This window comes from Prionailurus bengalensis, chromosome B4, assembly GCF_016509475.1.
Source record: "Prionailurus bengalensis isolate Pbe53 chromosome B4, Fcat_Pben_1.1_paternal_pri, whole genome shotgun sequence".
Classification (NCBI taxonomy): domain Eukaryota; kingdom Metazoa; phylum Chordata; class Mammalia; order Carnivora; family Felidae; genus Prionailurus; species Prionailurus bengalensis.
Window position 1 is genome coordinate 122,782,800 of NC_057358.1, and position 16,561 is coordinate 122,799,360.

At 39.2% G+C, this 16,561-nt stretch overlaps 1 protein-coding gene across 5 annotated transcripts in view; it reads right to left on the bottom strand.

Moving 5' to 3' along the window:
* IGF1 (insulin like growth factor 1) overlaps nucleotides 1–16,250 on the bottom strand; it is a 77,752-nt gene extending 61,502 nt beyond the window's left edge. The window contains exons 1-2 of one of the 5 annotated variants that reach the window (XM_043562345.1): nucleotides 15,874–16,214; nucleotides 11,077–11,233 (exon numbers count right to left, since the gene is read on the bottom strand). In XM_043562345.1, coding sequence (XP_043418280.1) covers nucleotides 11,077–11,233; nucleotides 15,874–15,936 — 220 coding nt within the window. In that variant the 5' untranslated portion in view covers nucleotides 15,937–16,214. Of the gene's footprint in view, nucleotides 1–11,076; nucleotides 11,234–13,915; nucleotides 14,036–15,873 lie in introns of those variants that run through there. The other 4 variants (XM_043562347.1, XM_043562346.1, XM_043562342.1 and 1 more) reach the window with 4 other exon arrangements.
* Between the last annotated feature and the right edge of the window lie 311 nt (nucleotides 16,251–16,561).

The following is a 16,561-nucleotide window of genomic DNA, read 5'->3' on the forward strand; positions in this document are numbered from 1 at the left end:
AATAGAGGTCTGTTTTCAAAGCCATTTCCACAGGTAGAATCTTTTTGTGAAGGCTCCTATTGTAGACCTCGAAAACTCTCTGTTGACTAGAATTAGCCTACTGTTGAGCAAGGAGAAATTTTTACTGGGGCAATAGTGAATGTGTCCTAAGAGATGATACCTCAAATAGATTTTTAATTCTATATCTTAAATCTCAGATCCTTAATGGTGGCAGCAGCAGATGGGGGTATATTCTGGGGACTGGTAGAAGGAAATAGTTGTTGGAATGACTTTGTTAACATCAAGTCAAGGAGTTTTAACTGCCCAATATTGGATGGTGTGGAGGACAGAAAAAAAAGTAAAACTTTGTTTTTCTAAAAGAGCTCAAAATAGAATGAAAAATCACAACAGTGGTAACCAGTACTTGATTGTGAGGTTCATAAGTGTCTTTGCTAAGTCAAATATTATGTATCTGAGAGCTGTTGGATTTGAAGCCTCTGGGATAGAAGAAACACGTGCCAGTTGGTCCCTGGACTGCATGGTGATAAAACTCACAATTCTGATTTCATCAAAGCCATGCTCAAACAAAAAAATTCAATTCCCCTAAGTCAGGCTATGATAAGGAAGCTGTTACAATGGGCAACCTGAGAGTGCAAAGATACTTTTCTGATTAGCGAGTACATTCCCTCTGCTGAACACCGCATTTTGAGGCTAAGCAGAAATAACCAATAGCTGACTTGGGAGAATGGAAATCTCTTGCCTACATGTGATACCTCAGTGCCTACAAAACCACCTTGTGGAGACAGACTTTTTAAGCAAGCTTAGCGTGGTAAAGTGATAGGCTCTGTCTCTTTCCTGTTCCCTGCAATGAGGACATAACAGTAATACTGGGTGAGCATTCTGAAAATACATTAATTAACTCTTGGGTGGTCTAAATGTAAAGTGATATAGAAGTGAACAGAAGATACCAACATACTTTTCTTTCTAATTAATAAGGTTGAGGTGATACACTGCCAAATTAACTTGTCTAGATTATAATTATCGCAGAACAATTGAACTAATGGGTCAATGTCATTAATAATTGAAGTTGAACCACTAAACTAATTTGTGGTGGTGATAGAGGGACAAGGCAAAGCATTTAATTCAATCAATTATAGCAACATGTTTGGATGACCCCTTAGGTTTTCCAAACCCTTCTATAGTTGAGCCTCAAAAGAACTCTGAGGTATAATATTTTAATTCCCACTTTACTAATGAGGAATGTAAGACGCAAGGATATTAACTAACTGCTCCAAAGGGGAGAAATGCTGTTAAGTAGGGGAGCTGGGTGAGGCCCAAATGTGGAACTTCTGATTTCCAGTGTCTTCTCTTTCTGTTTTCTGCTGGGGCTGTTTCTTGGCAATAAAATGCCTCTGATGATATTCAGATAGGAAAGACACAAGAAGGGAAGAGAAAAATCATGGCCACCATATCTGAACCAGGCCTTTTCAACTGTGGGACATTGGCAGCTTATTTGTTATATGACTAAGAAGGGAATGGCCATAAATATTGAGGTCAAAGATAACTAGCTTATCTAGTTATCTTTTGCTACAGGTGGTCATAATCATACTTCGAAGCACAAAGTTTTGCTTTACACCATTTCTGCCTTCCTTTGCTGCATTACTAAAATAAATGAATTCCACAGCTATAAGACAAGAAGGAGCACCTACAAATACCTTCTAGATAGCCTATAGGAAGAGCTTTTTATTTTCAGGGAAAGACTTTTGAAACCACAATGAGTCTTCTCATTGTTACTCTGGGTAACGGAACATAGACTTCTGATTAACCAGTGACTGACAATTACTTTCTGTGTTAGTTTCACTAATGGCTTTCTCATCTCTCTAACTGTTTCTCTTCTGGAGACCTCTAGTCCAGTAGTGCTCAACTAGGGGTGATTCCACACTACCCCTCACCCCCCGGCCCACCGCCGGAGACATCTGGCAATGTCTGGAGATATTTTGATTGTCACAACTGGGAGGAAGGACACTGGCATCCAGAAGGTAGGAGCCATGTGTGGTGCTAAACATTCACAATGCACAGAGCAGCCCTCCTTCCCCAACAAAAAAAAATATCTGGCTCAAAATGTCAATAGTGCTTAGGTTGAGAAATTCTCTTGCCAGTGGCACTGCTCACGGAGGCAAGTGGGGAGTATGAGAATGAAGTAGGATTTAAAAACAGGCCACTTGGTCTCACAAAGGAGCTGGGGCAGGGGGCAGCGAGAAAGGAGGCCAAAATCTACAGTGTCCTCAAATTAGTTTAATCCAGAATTCTAACTCTTGGTGCTCCTTTCCCCAGTTTCATAGATTATCAGGAGTTGGCTGCTTGTGGGTTGGCTCAGTGTGGACTTTCTTAATCACTTGCTTCTGATGAAAGACCATTTCACCAGGGTAAATGGCACAGAGGTAGTACCATCTTCCCAGCAATATTCACAGAATTGAGTCTATGACTAACAAAATTTCAAAGTTTAAAAAGACCCCTTCAACAGCCTTTTTAGTACCTCATAAAGACCACAGATGAAAGAAGAAAGTCTGAAGAGATTCATAGAGTATTTGCTTGGAAGTCTGCAAAAAAATCAGGTGTAAATTTCTTTTGGCCTAGGGCCGTCAGAGAAATCTCCAGAAAAAAAAGCTGATCCAACAACTCGTCAGACTGTTTCAGATTTTCCAGGAGCACAGCTTTGCTAAGTCATTCCAAAGCAGTTCTACCCAAGTTGACATTGGAGAGAGTGACCAAAGAGTCAGAATAATATAATATACAATAATAGTCTAAATTATGACCTTAAGTGGAGTGGAATGCCCAAAGCATCTGCAGGTTTTGTGTAATGTATAAGAAACAGGCAGGGAATTATTTTAGTTTGTGAAAATTTCTACAGCAAGGGAACAAAAGTGTTAACTTTCAGGTGAGTTTGTTGGAATGAGAGCCACCAAGATCTACATTCATTTGGGTGAGCTTGATTGGAGGCCCCTCCTGGCCATTTTAATTTACCAGGTAATTTTGATATAGGCATGGTTCATTGCTTCTAAAGGCCAAACACTGCATTAGAATCAGAAAACAGAATCAACAGTATCTTTTTCTATTTCTGTCACTAATTAGCAGTGTGACCTTGGACACATCACTTCTCTCTGAGTTTAAATCTCTTTTTAAAATATTTATTCATTTTTGAGAGAGAGAGAGAGAGAGAGAGAGAGAGAGAGAGAGAGAGAAAGAAAATCCAAGGCAGGCTCCAGGCTCTGAGCTGTCAGCACAGAGACTGATGTGGGGCTGGAACTCATGAACTACAAGATCATGACCTGAGCCGAAGTCGGACACTCAACTGACTAAGCCACCCAGGCGCCCCTCTCTGAATTTCATTCTTGATGTTTGACTATTTTTCAAGGCTTTCCAAGCTTGTAGCAGTCTTTAATTTTACTTCCTTTGAGCAATCAGGTAGTTTTAAGAGGGAGATATTAGAGAGATGTATGCTTAATCAATAATCAGTTTTTTGCATGTCTTCCCAGGGGCGTCCCCATGCCCCCCCCCCCTTTTTTTGGCATGGAAACCATTATCCTGTAGTATGCCTGAGCATTAAATGCAAAAGGTTTTAATTTAAAAGACTGTGTGGTCTCTACTGGTTGCACAATTTCTCTTTGTATCCGTACTGCTGCTGATCAAATATTGCAAAGCCATTAATTACCTTAGGACAAATGCAGAGGGCCACATGCAAAAGTTCTGGCCAACTGCATAAAGCAATATGCCAGATATAAAGTAAGTGAAGGGTTTTTCTTGGTATTTAAGGTTCAGTGAAAAAGTAAGAGGGGCAGCTATGCCAAGAATGAAAAGCCAGAGCTTGCCAAGTGCTTCTTTAAGTGGCTTTAGCCAATGTGAGACTAAACAATGCATTAAATAGGCATACAACTTACTACGGTTCAGGAATTGCACGTCAAATAACAGCTCTTTGCTGTTTTAAACATGATCTCACATGTAGATAAAGACAAACAAAATGCTGTGTTGTCATCTTCTTAGTCTAACAGCTAATAAGGCCTGAGGATTTGAACTTTCCAGGCAACCAAAAGTAATTCTTTGTGATGTAAGAGCTTGCTGATGTTTCACAGAGAGGTGTAGGATGGAACTTTGCCAGAGCAGCAGCTCAGTGCAAAAACGATTTTTTGCCACCATGGTTGTCAAAGACGTCTGGCTGCATAAAAGAGCAAAGGCTTTGTAGTCCATTATTGAGAACAATGAAAAATGTACTTGAGAGAGATCTTGTGCCTGTTTTCAGTGTGTCAGATTCTTTGTTGCAGGCTGTGAAATGGGAAGGAAGGTTGCTAGAGGGATAGTCATCTCTTAACAGAGGCCCTGAAGAATGCTGGCATGGAACATGATGTCTGGACAAGGTATATGGAGGCCCAGGGAATTTGAAGAATGCCAAAACTCTCTTCTAGATCTAAAATGCCTAACCTACCAGCCACTTAAGATACGAGACATCCAAAACCAATGGTCTTCAAAAAGCTGGTTGAGTGATACCTGCACAGGTGGAAGCCTTTCATCCAAACCCAAGCCTGCTCTCGTAACTCCTTCCATGGCCAAATTGGAGAAGCCTCTTCCTGCCTGGCACACTATCTGGATTATGGAACCTTGTGACCACCTCTCCTTTACCACATCTCTCTCATAATTCCCAGAGAAAGATTTCTGGTCCAAATAAACAGCCCTTCTTCAACCAGTCTTTGAGAAAAAGCAACAGAACTAACAGCTGCAAGAAATGAGGCACCTGAAGTTTGCTGGAAGAGAATGAAGAGAACTTGAAGTTGGCCAGAGGAGATGTCCCCCCCCCCCCCCCCCCGATCATACTACATATCCTGGTGCTCACAGGTGAGCTGCAGTGTTCTGTCTGAATGGGGTCCAGTCTCTGAAGGCTCTTGAACAGCAGTAGCCTCCAATCAAAGATTTTGTTGTGCACCCTGAGGAAATTCTACTAGTATTTCCTAATTTTTCCTACAAGAGAAACTGTAGGGTTATCACATGAATATCTCCCTCATGCCTCCTTTCAAAGAAGTTTTCAGAATCAATTCGGTTACCCAGGGGTTTCTGCTCCTTATCTCTCGGAAGAGGACTGGGATTTTTGGAAGCATCTCCCTATGCTATCACACGTTGGGCCTCTAAACAATGTAAATGGCCAAATGAATATGCTTCTTGGAGACAAGAGACCTTAGCTTTGGTTCTGGATCCAGCCAGTGAGGTAAGTCACAAAGTCTCAGTGTCTTATGTTTCTCATTTATTCAGTGAATCCATAATTCTTGCATTCCAGGGGTAAAACCAAACAAAGTGAGAAAACTCATGCAACTGGATTTTGAAAAAGTAAACGTACTATTCAAACACAAGACATTCTTCTTGTTACTGATACTGCTATATACCAATTATTACTAATAACAGGTGTTATCAGTTGTCCCTAAGGAGAGAAAATGAGTGTATAACTTATTGGGCTGTGCAGATTCCTCAACCTTTGCAATAGACTCTGCAACAGATCCCAGAAAAGAATAAATAAATATAATTGCTAACATATGGATGTGCTTACTATGTGCCAGGCAGTATTCTAAGTCAATATGTTCTAATACATTAACTCATTTAATCCTAACACCACTTCTATGAGGTAGGCCCCCATTTTACAGATGAGGAAATTGAGGAACAGATGTTAAGTAGCTTGCTCAGGGCCACACACCAAGTAAATTAGAATTCAAACTCTAAATTTTTGTCAATAGAGACCAGGATCTTAGTCTCGAACCCTTCACTTTTCTGCTTCCCATAATTCTCCATCAGGAAGATAAACCCAAAGAACATTAAAAATGTCAGAAAAATGCAAATTAGTTTCTTATTTTGCATAGATACTATCACTTTTTAAGTGGTCCTTTGGTTGCATAGACTGGTCCTCTTGGGCATATTTAGAGTAGTAGCAAGCACTTCAGGTCAATGTAAAAACTCTTTGCTTTTCTTTAAGAATACCTGTGACTTATTAGCTTAGTGGTGCTAATGAGGCCAGGGCCATAGGTCAAACCCCACATGTGCCAATTAATTTCAAAGCTTTTCTCTTTGAAAAGCTTTTCCACAGCCAGTGACTGTACCCTTAACTTTGACCAGCTGTCATACAAATGCATGACTGGCAGTCCAAGGGGTACCAAAACAAGGAATACAAATGGTGTAGCCCAAACCCAGCCCCATTCAAAGCAATGCTAATAGTATGTATCTTTGAATGCCCCAAACTATACTCTTCCTTCTTTAGTTGGAAAGACAGTATCAATAGGTGGCAAAAGGTGGCTGGTCAAGGTTTAGAAGCCTATAGATTCTTCTTGTCCCCTCAAATGTAATCAAGTGCAACTTAAAACTGACCTACTCACTTGTTCTCACATTCAAGAGAGTAAGAATATGTAAAGATGAGACCTGTGAGCTAGTCCTTCCTTGCAAAGAAAAATAGCTATCTGCTTTCATGAGGTGTGTGCTCCTTTGGCCAGATGACCCTCATGTATTTGGTCATGTCTGAACTTTTATTCTATCCCTGAGGGGTTGAAGCTCACTTTAAAACAAAACAAAACAAAACAAAACAAAACAAAACAAAACAAAACAAAGAAGCTGGCTACTCTTTCATTAAGTAGGTGGAATCGCCTATCTTTAGGGGCAAACAGAAACTCTGTAGAGAAGATAAAGGACACTAAATGTACTTTGGCCACTACTTAAATCCAAGGTTCTTCTTTCTTGAATAGCACCCAATCCTTGATAATTACAATCTGGTCTATGAGTCCATTAAAGTTAGAAGAAGTCATTTGCTTTAACAAAATCCCCTTGTTTTATAGACAAGGACATTTTGACCCAGGAAGTTTAAATGCCTGCCAAAGTCATACAGCTAATGAATGACAGGTCTGGGAGCAGTTTTCTGAGCACTATATTTCAAATCAAAGAAGCCTGAGTTAATAATAATACCTAGATCTAGGAAGGTTGTTGCAATCAATAACAATGAAATTCATTGCAAAGTTTCACTTCAAGCAGTATGTTTTAATACATGAAGAATGCCTTTAGTTTATTCAGACCCGTTCTTAATAACTATGCATTGGAAGTATGTTTTACAAAAGCCATAAATCTGGAATAGCTGAAAGGGTATCCAACTTTTTTTTCTAATTGATTTACTTCTCCTTTTTCCCAGACCGCCGAGGTAAAGCATATACAGTTTATTTAAGGGACTGTTTATAGACTCTTAAAACTAAAAAGGACCCCCGAAACTTGCTTTCTTTTGGTTGCTCTTAATTGAAACCATCCAAGATGGTTGGTTGTCTGTCAATTTTTAAAGTATCTCCAAAGAGAGAAATTCCACGAGCCCCTAAAGTACACGTTAAAATGGTTAATCACCATGACTGTCAAAAAATTATATCTATGGCAAGCTTAACTTCTATTTCAGTTGAAGCTCTTTTCCTCTTGCTATGTTTCATGCAAAATGAGGTTATAACAAGCCCTCCTCTATGAGGGCTCCATCAATCTGGCAAGATAATAGCTAGCTCTTTCCCAATGTGTCACTTCATTATGCTACCATTTCCCTCATAGGACGGTGAGAGCACAAGACTGGCTGATACCTTCTCTTACTATGATACATAGGGAAGAATTAGTAATTAGCTGTTCATTGGAACTTTCATTTCATAAAATGTCTGGGGAAGCTGCATTAATTATAGAGGAACTGTTCCACTTATGCTGGGAAAATATTCACAAAACAGATAATCTAGAAGGATGCTTCCACTGTGCTGTAGTGGAACTTGTGCTTGTAGACAAAGATGAGCTCATTCACACACTGGGTCAGTCAATACAAAGTCAACATTAAAAACTTTTTTTATATTCAGAACTGTTCTTTTCTAATAGGTTGAGAAAATTCCCCTTGTTAAACATTCGGGCCAAGCAAAAAGATAAATATGGAGGCAATTTTCTTTTAATGTTTGAATTTCAAACTAAGATCAGAAACTGCCTTCCACTATTAAAAAATAACAAGAACAACAAAACTATACTTTCAAAATGGATTTGACACAGCTTAAAATAAAAAGCACAGCCACAGTAAAACTTTGAAAATAAGGATAAAAACAATGATAAGAGTCAATTGACAGGGGATAGAGGTGGGGAAGACTGATTTCCTCTAAAAAGTATCTCAAAGACTGTAAATGCTTAAAGCTGACTTCTACACACACTAAATCTCAGCGGACAAAAAGGAAACTCAATAAAATTTGTTGACAACAGTTAATGCCTATTAGAATAATTGGCTTAGACACAAACCAGACAATCAGTGTAGCTTGGGGATGACCAAAATGCAGTCTCTAAGACATTGTTAGTATACTGTATTCAGTTGAATAAAAGAAAAATAGTTTTATCCAATAGATAGATATATAGGAAGTATAAATTGTCCAAAGTACTTGACAAACCTAATTCTTTAAGGTTCTGAAGACTGAGATCCCAAATAAGTAATTCCATTCCATTCAATTGGATTCAATTAAATTCAATTCAAGCTTGTCAGTTCAATAATCAAATACGAGCCTTTACTATATCAGCCAGGCATAGGGCTAGCTACTAGGATTCAATGGTAAATAAAGATAGTCTTTGGCATCAAGAAGCCCATTGAGGGGGTAGATCATGGCTAGGTGATTTCAAATGGGACAAAATCTTCAGGAAAAGCATAAAGGACTATAATCTATTCTTCTATGATTGTGTTTCTCATATGACATTTGATAATAGTTACATGCAGTTTTGAAACATCCTGATCAGACTATGAGTTTCTTGAAAGCAAAGTCAATCTCTCATTCATTTCTAGGCATCTTATTCATGCCTAGTACAGTATCTCACATACAGCACATGCTCCATCAATGTTTTGAATTAAAGCTAACTTCTCTTTGGCAAAAGAGATTGTCCAGTTGACTACAAAGTTAACAAGAATACTTTTGTTCATGAGGTTCTGCGTCAGACAAAAAATTTATATAAGTCATAGAATTCTATTAGGCAGAATTTATGAAACATAGAGTCTCAATGGCAATGCTGACAATAATCACAATTTATGAAACCACTTTCTATCCAAAGTTATACTTCAAACATTAAGAGTGCCTATATATAAACTTTCCCTTTCAAGTTATTAAAATGGAGTTTAAAAACATCTGCTAAAATTTGATCATTGTAGTAACAATAAAAGAACCTTTTCAGTGGCTTGAAATTGGTTTCCATCTTAGTTGTCCCATACTCTTAACTGTCTGTATGCACATGTATCGGTATTATATGATTATGTGGGACCAAATCATTATTTCTGTTCCCATTTTTCATCATCTAATTCAAATATCAGAGGCACAGAATGATCCAGTTTCCATGCACTGTGCATGGAAATCCTGGAGCACATCATGTCAAACAAGACAATTCAGCTTGGCACATAACAGAAGACAATTGTGGGCTTGGCAATCACCTTGATCCTTGGATCAAAGGAAATTTTGCAAATGGATTATCAAGGGGGAAAATCTCTTGAGCATAATAAGTGGAATTACTTATTCATTTTTTATATGTGGATCAGTAGCAGCAAAATAAAGAGTAATGACAACCCACCATTGGGTGATGTTGATGTAACACATTTGCCTTTCACTGGATATTTCAAAGGTAAAACAGGTCTGCTATTTTAAAAGTACCCACCCAATGAACTCATTCATCTGCACTACAACAGAGAACCAGATAGAATTGCTTTGTTGGGAGAAAAATACCTGAATTCACTCTATTGAAGCATTAGCTGGGAACAGAGAGGGGGAATTTACTCATTCAAGTATAGAAAGCACTTCTCATTCTCTGTTTGTAGTTGTTTAAAGACTATTTGTTGCCAAATCTGTGATGAGTACCCATCAGTCCTCCACCAGCCTCTCCTTTCCCATCTCCCCGACTCATCACAGACTGCTATATTCAGGACCCTTCCCCTAGTCTCTCTCTCTCTCTCTCTCTCTCTCTCTCACACACACACACACACACACACACACACACACACACACACAAGCACACACCACCTTCCCCAGGAAGAAGATGAGAGAGACTTGAAGTCTGTGAGTCATCAGAGGAGCTATTCAAAGCTTAGTGGGCAATTGAGGTAAGCTGTCTACACTCGAGTGATAATGAACCTCTAAGAATGATTCATGCTCACTGAGGACCTGAACATCAGTTTCCTGGAACTCTCTAAAATTCCAAACAATTATATAGAATGAGCAATTGGCTTTAAATCTTTCACTGTCCTATAATGTACAATTTGATAGGTACCTCTGAGGTAGATTCTTTAAGTGATCAGTTCCCCCAGGCAACATTGAGTTATATTTGTGTTTATTATTTGGAAACATTGAGTTGGCTGTCTATTTTTTATTGACTGTCAACATTTTAATCACCTGAGATCTACTTATGGGATAAGTAACCCCACACTTGTCAGAAACCCTTTTCCAGATGGAGAGTCCCAGAGAAAAGCTAAGTCAAAGGAAGGCAATAACCAAAAAAATCAAGGTCAATTTGCATAGAGGACAAATTAATATGGCATTTGAGTTTGCATTTAGAGACTGTCTTTGTATTTGCAAATGTGCCTTTGAGTGAAGTTCACCTTCTGTTCCTGGTGATTTCATATTGCGTGGAGACATCTGGGATGTGCCCCCTTAATTCTTTCTCCAAGTCCCCCTTACTATTTTACTCCAAATTACCTAGCACTTGTTTCCATATGTTTATATGTGCACCCACAGATCTTGAGACAAAAAAACGCAATCCTCTAGGCTCCATCTTGTCCCATCCTTTCACTGAAAGGAAAGGACTAGTGAGGGTAGAGCACAATAGATTTGGGAAAGCTCTCAGCAGGAAGTAGTTAAAAGACAAACTGCTAAGAAGGAAAATTCCATCCTAAATCTGCAAAACCTGCCACAGCCCCGTTGAAACACTAGGCTTACTTTAAGGTGAAGAATCTCAGAGGCTGAGGACAGCTGCCAGCCACGGGCAGTCATTCAGTTATTCACACACTCCCTGCGGTTGTAAATCCACAGAGCAGTGAGAGGGAGGGCTACTTACTGAAATAAAAACCCCTGTCTCCACACACGAACTGAAGAGCGTCCACCAACTCAGCCCCACAGAGCGTCTCTGGTCCAGCTGTGGCAGAGCTGGTGAAGGTGAGCAAGCACAGGCCCAGATAGAAGAGATGAGAGGGGGACATGATGTGCATCTTTACCTGCCAAAAACACAGAAGAATGGTCATGTTTCCTCCCTGGTCCTTGCAAGGGCAGTGTGGGTGAGGGAAAGGTACATTGCCCCCCTGCCCCTCCCCTCACACACACATTCTGTTACTGCCATTAGTCAGAACTACCCTGCACAAAAGTGCATCAGAGTGCATGGCAGACCATAGGGTGGTGTGGACGGATCATGTCTTGGCATCAAACAACCTGTGTTTAATCCCCTTGCCACCGTGGACTTTTTCCGAACCCCTTCTTTACAGATTCCTATTACAATTCAATGAGATAAAACATCTAGAAACATTTACTATGTAAATGAAAAATGCTATTATTGCAGTAGAATCCCACACCACTCAGAGATCCTGGTAAACCTTCTGAATTTTCAAAGGTTAAACTATGCTCAGTCCAGATTTGGGGCCAAATACGTTTTATTAATTTAAATTCTCTAAAGATTGGCCATTCAAAGATGACATATGCATTCGTTATGGACCAGAATATTAAGTTAACTAGAACAGCATTCCCCAGCTACTTATTAAAAAGAATTTACTGTGGATAAAAAAGGACTTGTGAAAATACTGTATGTAGTTATAGGGGTGGTTTTTTTTTTTTTAATTTTCACTTAATGAGAGAGAGAAAGAGAGAAACAGAGACAGAGAGAAGCACAAAGAGAGAAACTTTTTACCTAGGGAATATCAGTAGTTAACACAACCACAAGTGGAAGTGAAAATATGAACAGAAACTGGAGAAATATGAGGATTTAGGAATGAAATTGGCTCATGCTAAGTAGACCCTTCACCTTCTGTATTCTAATGCCCTCTGTGTCAAGTGCACTATCAAATCAACGTTTATGTAGATATTGCCTTCCAAGAACAGGGCATTAAGCTCAAAACCTGCAAAAGACTTCTTTTTTTTTTTTTTGTCACAGGAATTGTGACTTCATGTCTCAGAGGGACTTATGTGTCACTGTATCCATTTTACAGCAAAATATACCAAGGGACCCCTGGTTGACTTATTTAGCCAATAATAGAAGCCAAATGGCAGCCTTGCCTAAAGCAAGATTGCTGTGGCTCAAGGCTCCATCCACTCTCAGAGTAGTACTGATCACTAACTTTCCCACATTGCTACTTGTGGCACAAAGATGTGGTTTCTTCCAGGAAGACTCCCAAGGCAAGTAGCTTTACCTCTTTCAGATGCATTTACTTTCAGTGGCCTTGGATGAGTCACTGACAGGATGTAAGCGAGGGACCCTGTCAAAAGGGTCATGGAGTTACGCTGGAAGTGATCATTATAAAAAGAGGCTTTTCTGAACCTCACAGTAGAGGCCGGTCCATTCAACCCCATCCCTTTTGGAGGAACAGACTCCATCATTTGTCCTCCTTGCCCTCCATGAACTCTCAACTTAATGGCTCTCTACATCAGTGGCAGACTTTACTCCATCATTCTAATTAAGATTTCCATTTTTGTGGCCAGACCTTCAGCTCAGAAATTGGGAAAAAACCTTAAACCCCTGACTCTTGTTAACACAACATAAATATTTAGCTAATGCTTGTAAAACAGTTTAAGATGAAAAGTGCCCTCTGTTTGCAGATCGTCATAAATAATGACCGTAAAATAGAAGAGAAGGTAAACACCCAACCGAACATCTCTTCCATTTTCTCAGGAGGATCTCTGCCTGGAAGCCCTCTGCCACCACATAGCCACAGCCACCAGGACTGCTGGGCACAGGTCATCAGCCAATCTGCATTGGTCTTAGTTATAAAATAATTGGTGGGGGCTTTCCCCTTCAATACTTCCAGTGGAAATCTCAACAATTCCAACCCAACTAGACTTCACTGCCTTTTTCAAAAGAGCAAACTCCAAACTGATCTTACAGAACATACCCCACACTCTGGCAATGGGCCAGTTTTAGATGTATGCTAGTCTACCTGTCTCACTTCTCCATCTCTCCCTTCTTTGTTGAGTTTATAGTAATGCCGAGGGCCAAACACCTGCAACTGTAGATGCCTTGAAGTTCTTTAGTTTTCGTGAAATCCAGGGAAAGAGATAGCCTTAGTGAATTGAGAACTTTGGGAGATGTCAAAACTGTATTTTCCATAGTTATTTCTGGTATCACACATATAAGCCCAACAATACCTATAGATCACTAACATTTAAGAATTTGAGATTGATTTTATATAGATTTTTCTTTTTCCTTTTCTTTTTTGCTGAGTTATATTGTTAGATAAATATCAGCACTTTTATCTCTAGGACAGGATAGAACCTCTACTGCATTTTCCTTTAGTTCAGAGAACAGTCCAGTACACCCACAGAGAACCAGAGAATTTTATCACATCATGTTCCCCTAAAAGAAAACAATAACAAACTCGCTTAGGAGTTAAAAGTTTGAAACAAGTGGCCCCATATGTTCATCCTTTTCTTGGTCTTTTATTTTGCCAAACACAAAAGAAACAGAAAGGAAAGATACAGAGAGAAAGGAAAGAAGAACCAGAAAGAGAAGGAGAGAAAAAAAAAGGGGGAAAAACATCAGAACACTGTTTCTCAAAAATCATTCACATTTTCAAAATTTAAAAGACCTTTCTTTTTATCTTAAATAAATGGAATATTAATTGATTCCAGATGTCTGGGCTACAACGAAAATGCCCAGCAAAATTTCAGGGCAATAGTCATAAGAAAATACTCACTGTAGGTGTAACCATTTTTGTTTGTTCCAGATCTTTTACAGCAGGTCAGGGTGGGTATTATGAGGCTGATGTGAATAGAAAACAGGACTTAAAAACATGTGCTGCTTTGTGGGTGGGGCTTGTGAAAGCATCTAGTTACATTTGGACACCCAGGCAGGTATGCTATTAGCCTGGGTAAACTGCCTTTTGTCCATTCAAACAATGAACAAATTGCACAGCTGGGATTTGAGTCAATCTTTTCCTCCCAATCAAGGCACCAATTTCCATTGTGTGCCTATTGTAGCCACCCTGAACAGTGACCCAAGCTCCAGTCTTCTGCCTTACCCTCTTCCCTCTGACTCAAACACTTGCAAATATCTTGAGACTCAGTACAATCAAGTTGTGAATGCTGCCTCTAGGCAGGACACCTTTACTTACTGAATTATGTTTGAAGGATCACACGGCTTCCTCAAACCACTTACTGCTCCAGGAATGGGGGGAAAGCAATAACTTATTGCTAGCTTTACTTCTGAAAAGTTCATCTGGAGACAGTTTTCTAAACTTGTAATTAATGCAGAATAACACTCAACAACCTCTTTTATGAATATCTAAGTAGGGAGACAAAAACCCTAGCTGTAAGATCGCGTGATCTATCTATTTATCTATCTATCTATCTATCTATCTATCTATCTACACACATATATATACACACATATATATATGGATATACACACACACACACACACACACACACACATATATATATATGCACACACACACATACATGCATATACATATAGAGAGACTTCATTTCTTTTAAAAGCAAAGTACCCATCATGTGGCTTTGTATCTTGAGGGTAGCAGAATCAGGTGCCTGACAAAGCCGTATCCCTAACTCCTAAGCCACTTACTTGACTAAGAAAAGTCCTAGTGGTGGAGTATTTGAAAGCAGCGAATGAATGCTGTACTAAGTGCAGGGACGTTTTATGAATTGAGCTCTTAGGCAATTGCATCGAGAAGCCAGTGACAGCGGCTTAAAAGTGCTTGCAAATTGGAAAAACACAAGTCTTGAAGGATATAATTTTGCTGAGAATGGAAACTTGAACTAGGGCCAGTGATTGGAAACGAGAAGTTGGCATTAACAACCGCAGCCAAATTTACCTAAAGAGACTTTACAACACCGAGTATAAAATCAGAGTGTTACAACACGAAACCCTAAGTCCAAACTTCGCCCATGATAGTCCTCTTCAAAAGAGAAAACTTAGACATGCAGTTGCTAGAAAGTTTTCCCTCTCCGTATATACAGTATGCATTTGTTTAAATTATACGAATATGCGAGGCCAGCAAGAATTGTCAAGGAGTTCTTTTTCGGAAGAGCAAATTAAACTTCACTCTAACTTTGACTCTCTGGGCATAAGTGCAGAGAGTTCTGGGACCTTAGCTCCAAAGATCATATTTAAAAGCTTTAATATCATCTAACAGATAACTCTTCGTATGTGCCTTGTAATAAAAAGTCCAGTCCTGACAAGTTACACACACACACACACACACACACACACACACACACATACATACACACACACATACACACACATAGACACACGAACATGGTCTTAAAAATAAAACATCTGCACCTGCAAAAAAAATCCAAAAGTTCATATCCATGCTCTACAGTCTTTAACCATAGACAGGATTTAAAGGAATCTTCTATAAGGACACCACTGAAGCCCTGCAGAAGTGGAGGATTTAGCACAAGTACCTTGCAATAGTTTCTACTCATACAGATATCTGTGCAAAGGCATCCATCTCCCGGAGCTATTTTTTCAGATCCCACAGAAATGCATATTCAGCAATTTATAAATAACTCCCAGTTCCGAAACAATGAAAATTCTAAAGTGAATAACATTTCTAGGCAGAAGCAAACAGTACACAATTTAAAGAAAATTCCCCAATGACTTTAAAGAGTAAGAAATATTTACCTTCAAGAAATCACAAAAGCAGCACTTAAATAATTGGGTTGGAAGACTGCTGATTTTTCCCATTGCTTCTGAAGTGCAAAGTCTGGAAATGAATTGCTTAGCAGGAATAATGAGGCAAAAAGAAATCCAGAGAGATGGGAGATGTTGAGAGCAATGTCACATTTCAATTTTGAGGACTTTATTCCATTGCGCAGGCTCTATCTGCTCTGAATTTAGCAGTGACAGTGAGATTTAGCAAACAGAAGAGGGATTTAGAGAAAATCCTCACATTTATCTACAAAACACAGACACTGTAGACAGGAAACAGCTGGGGGAACATTTGCCTTCTCTCTCTCTCCCTCTTCTGGCAAAGTTATCGAGTAAGGACTTTTTTGGGCATGGTGACAAATAACATCATACCTTTGCATTTTAAAACTAGAGCACAGAAGCATTTTTTTCCCTTAAAAGAATGTGTGTTAGTGACAGGGTTAGCAGACATTAAAATACTGATGCTGCCATAGAAAATAAGGATCTGTTCTCTGATTAACTTTCTGCTGGGCAGGGAGACACATCTGCTAATACACCTTACCAGTATTAAAGGAACATACGATGGAGGATGGGCAAACGTTTTTATATTCTAGAGCAAATGCAAAATTAAAAGACAGAAATGAAGAAAAAAACAAGCTTGAGCAAACCCTATAATTTTAAC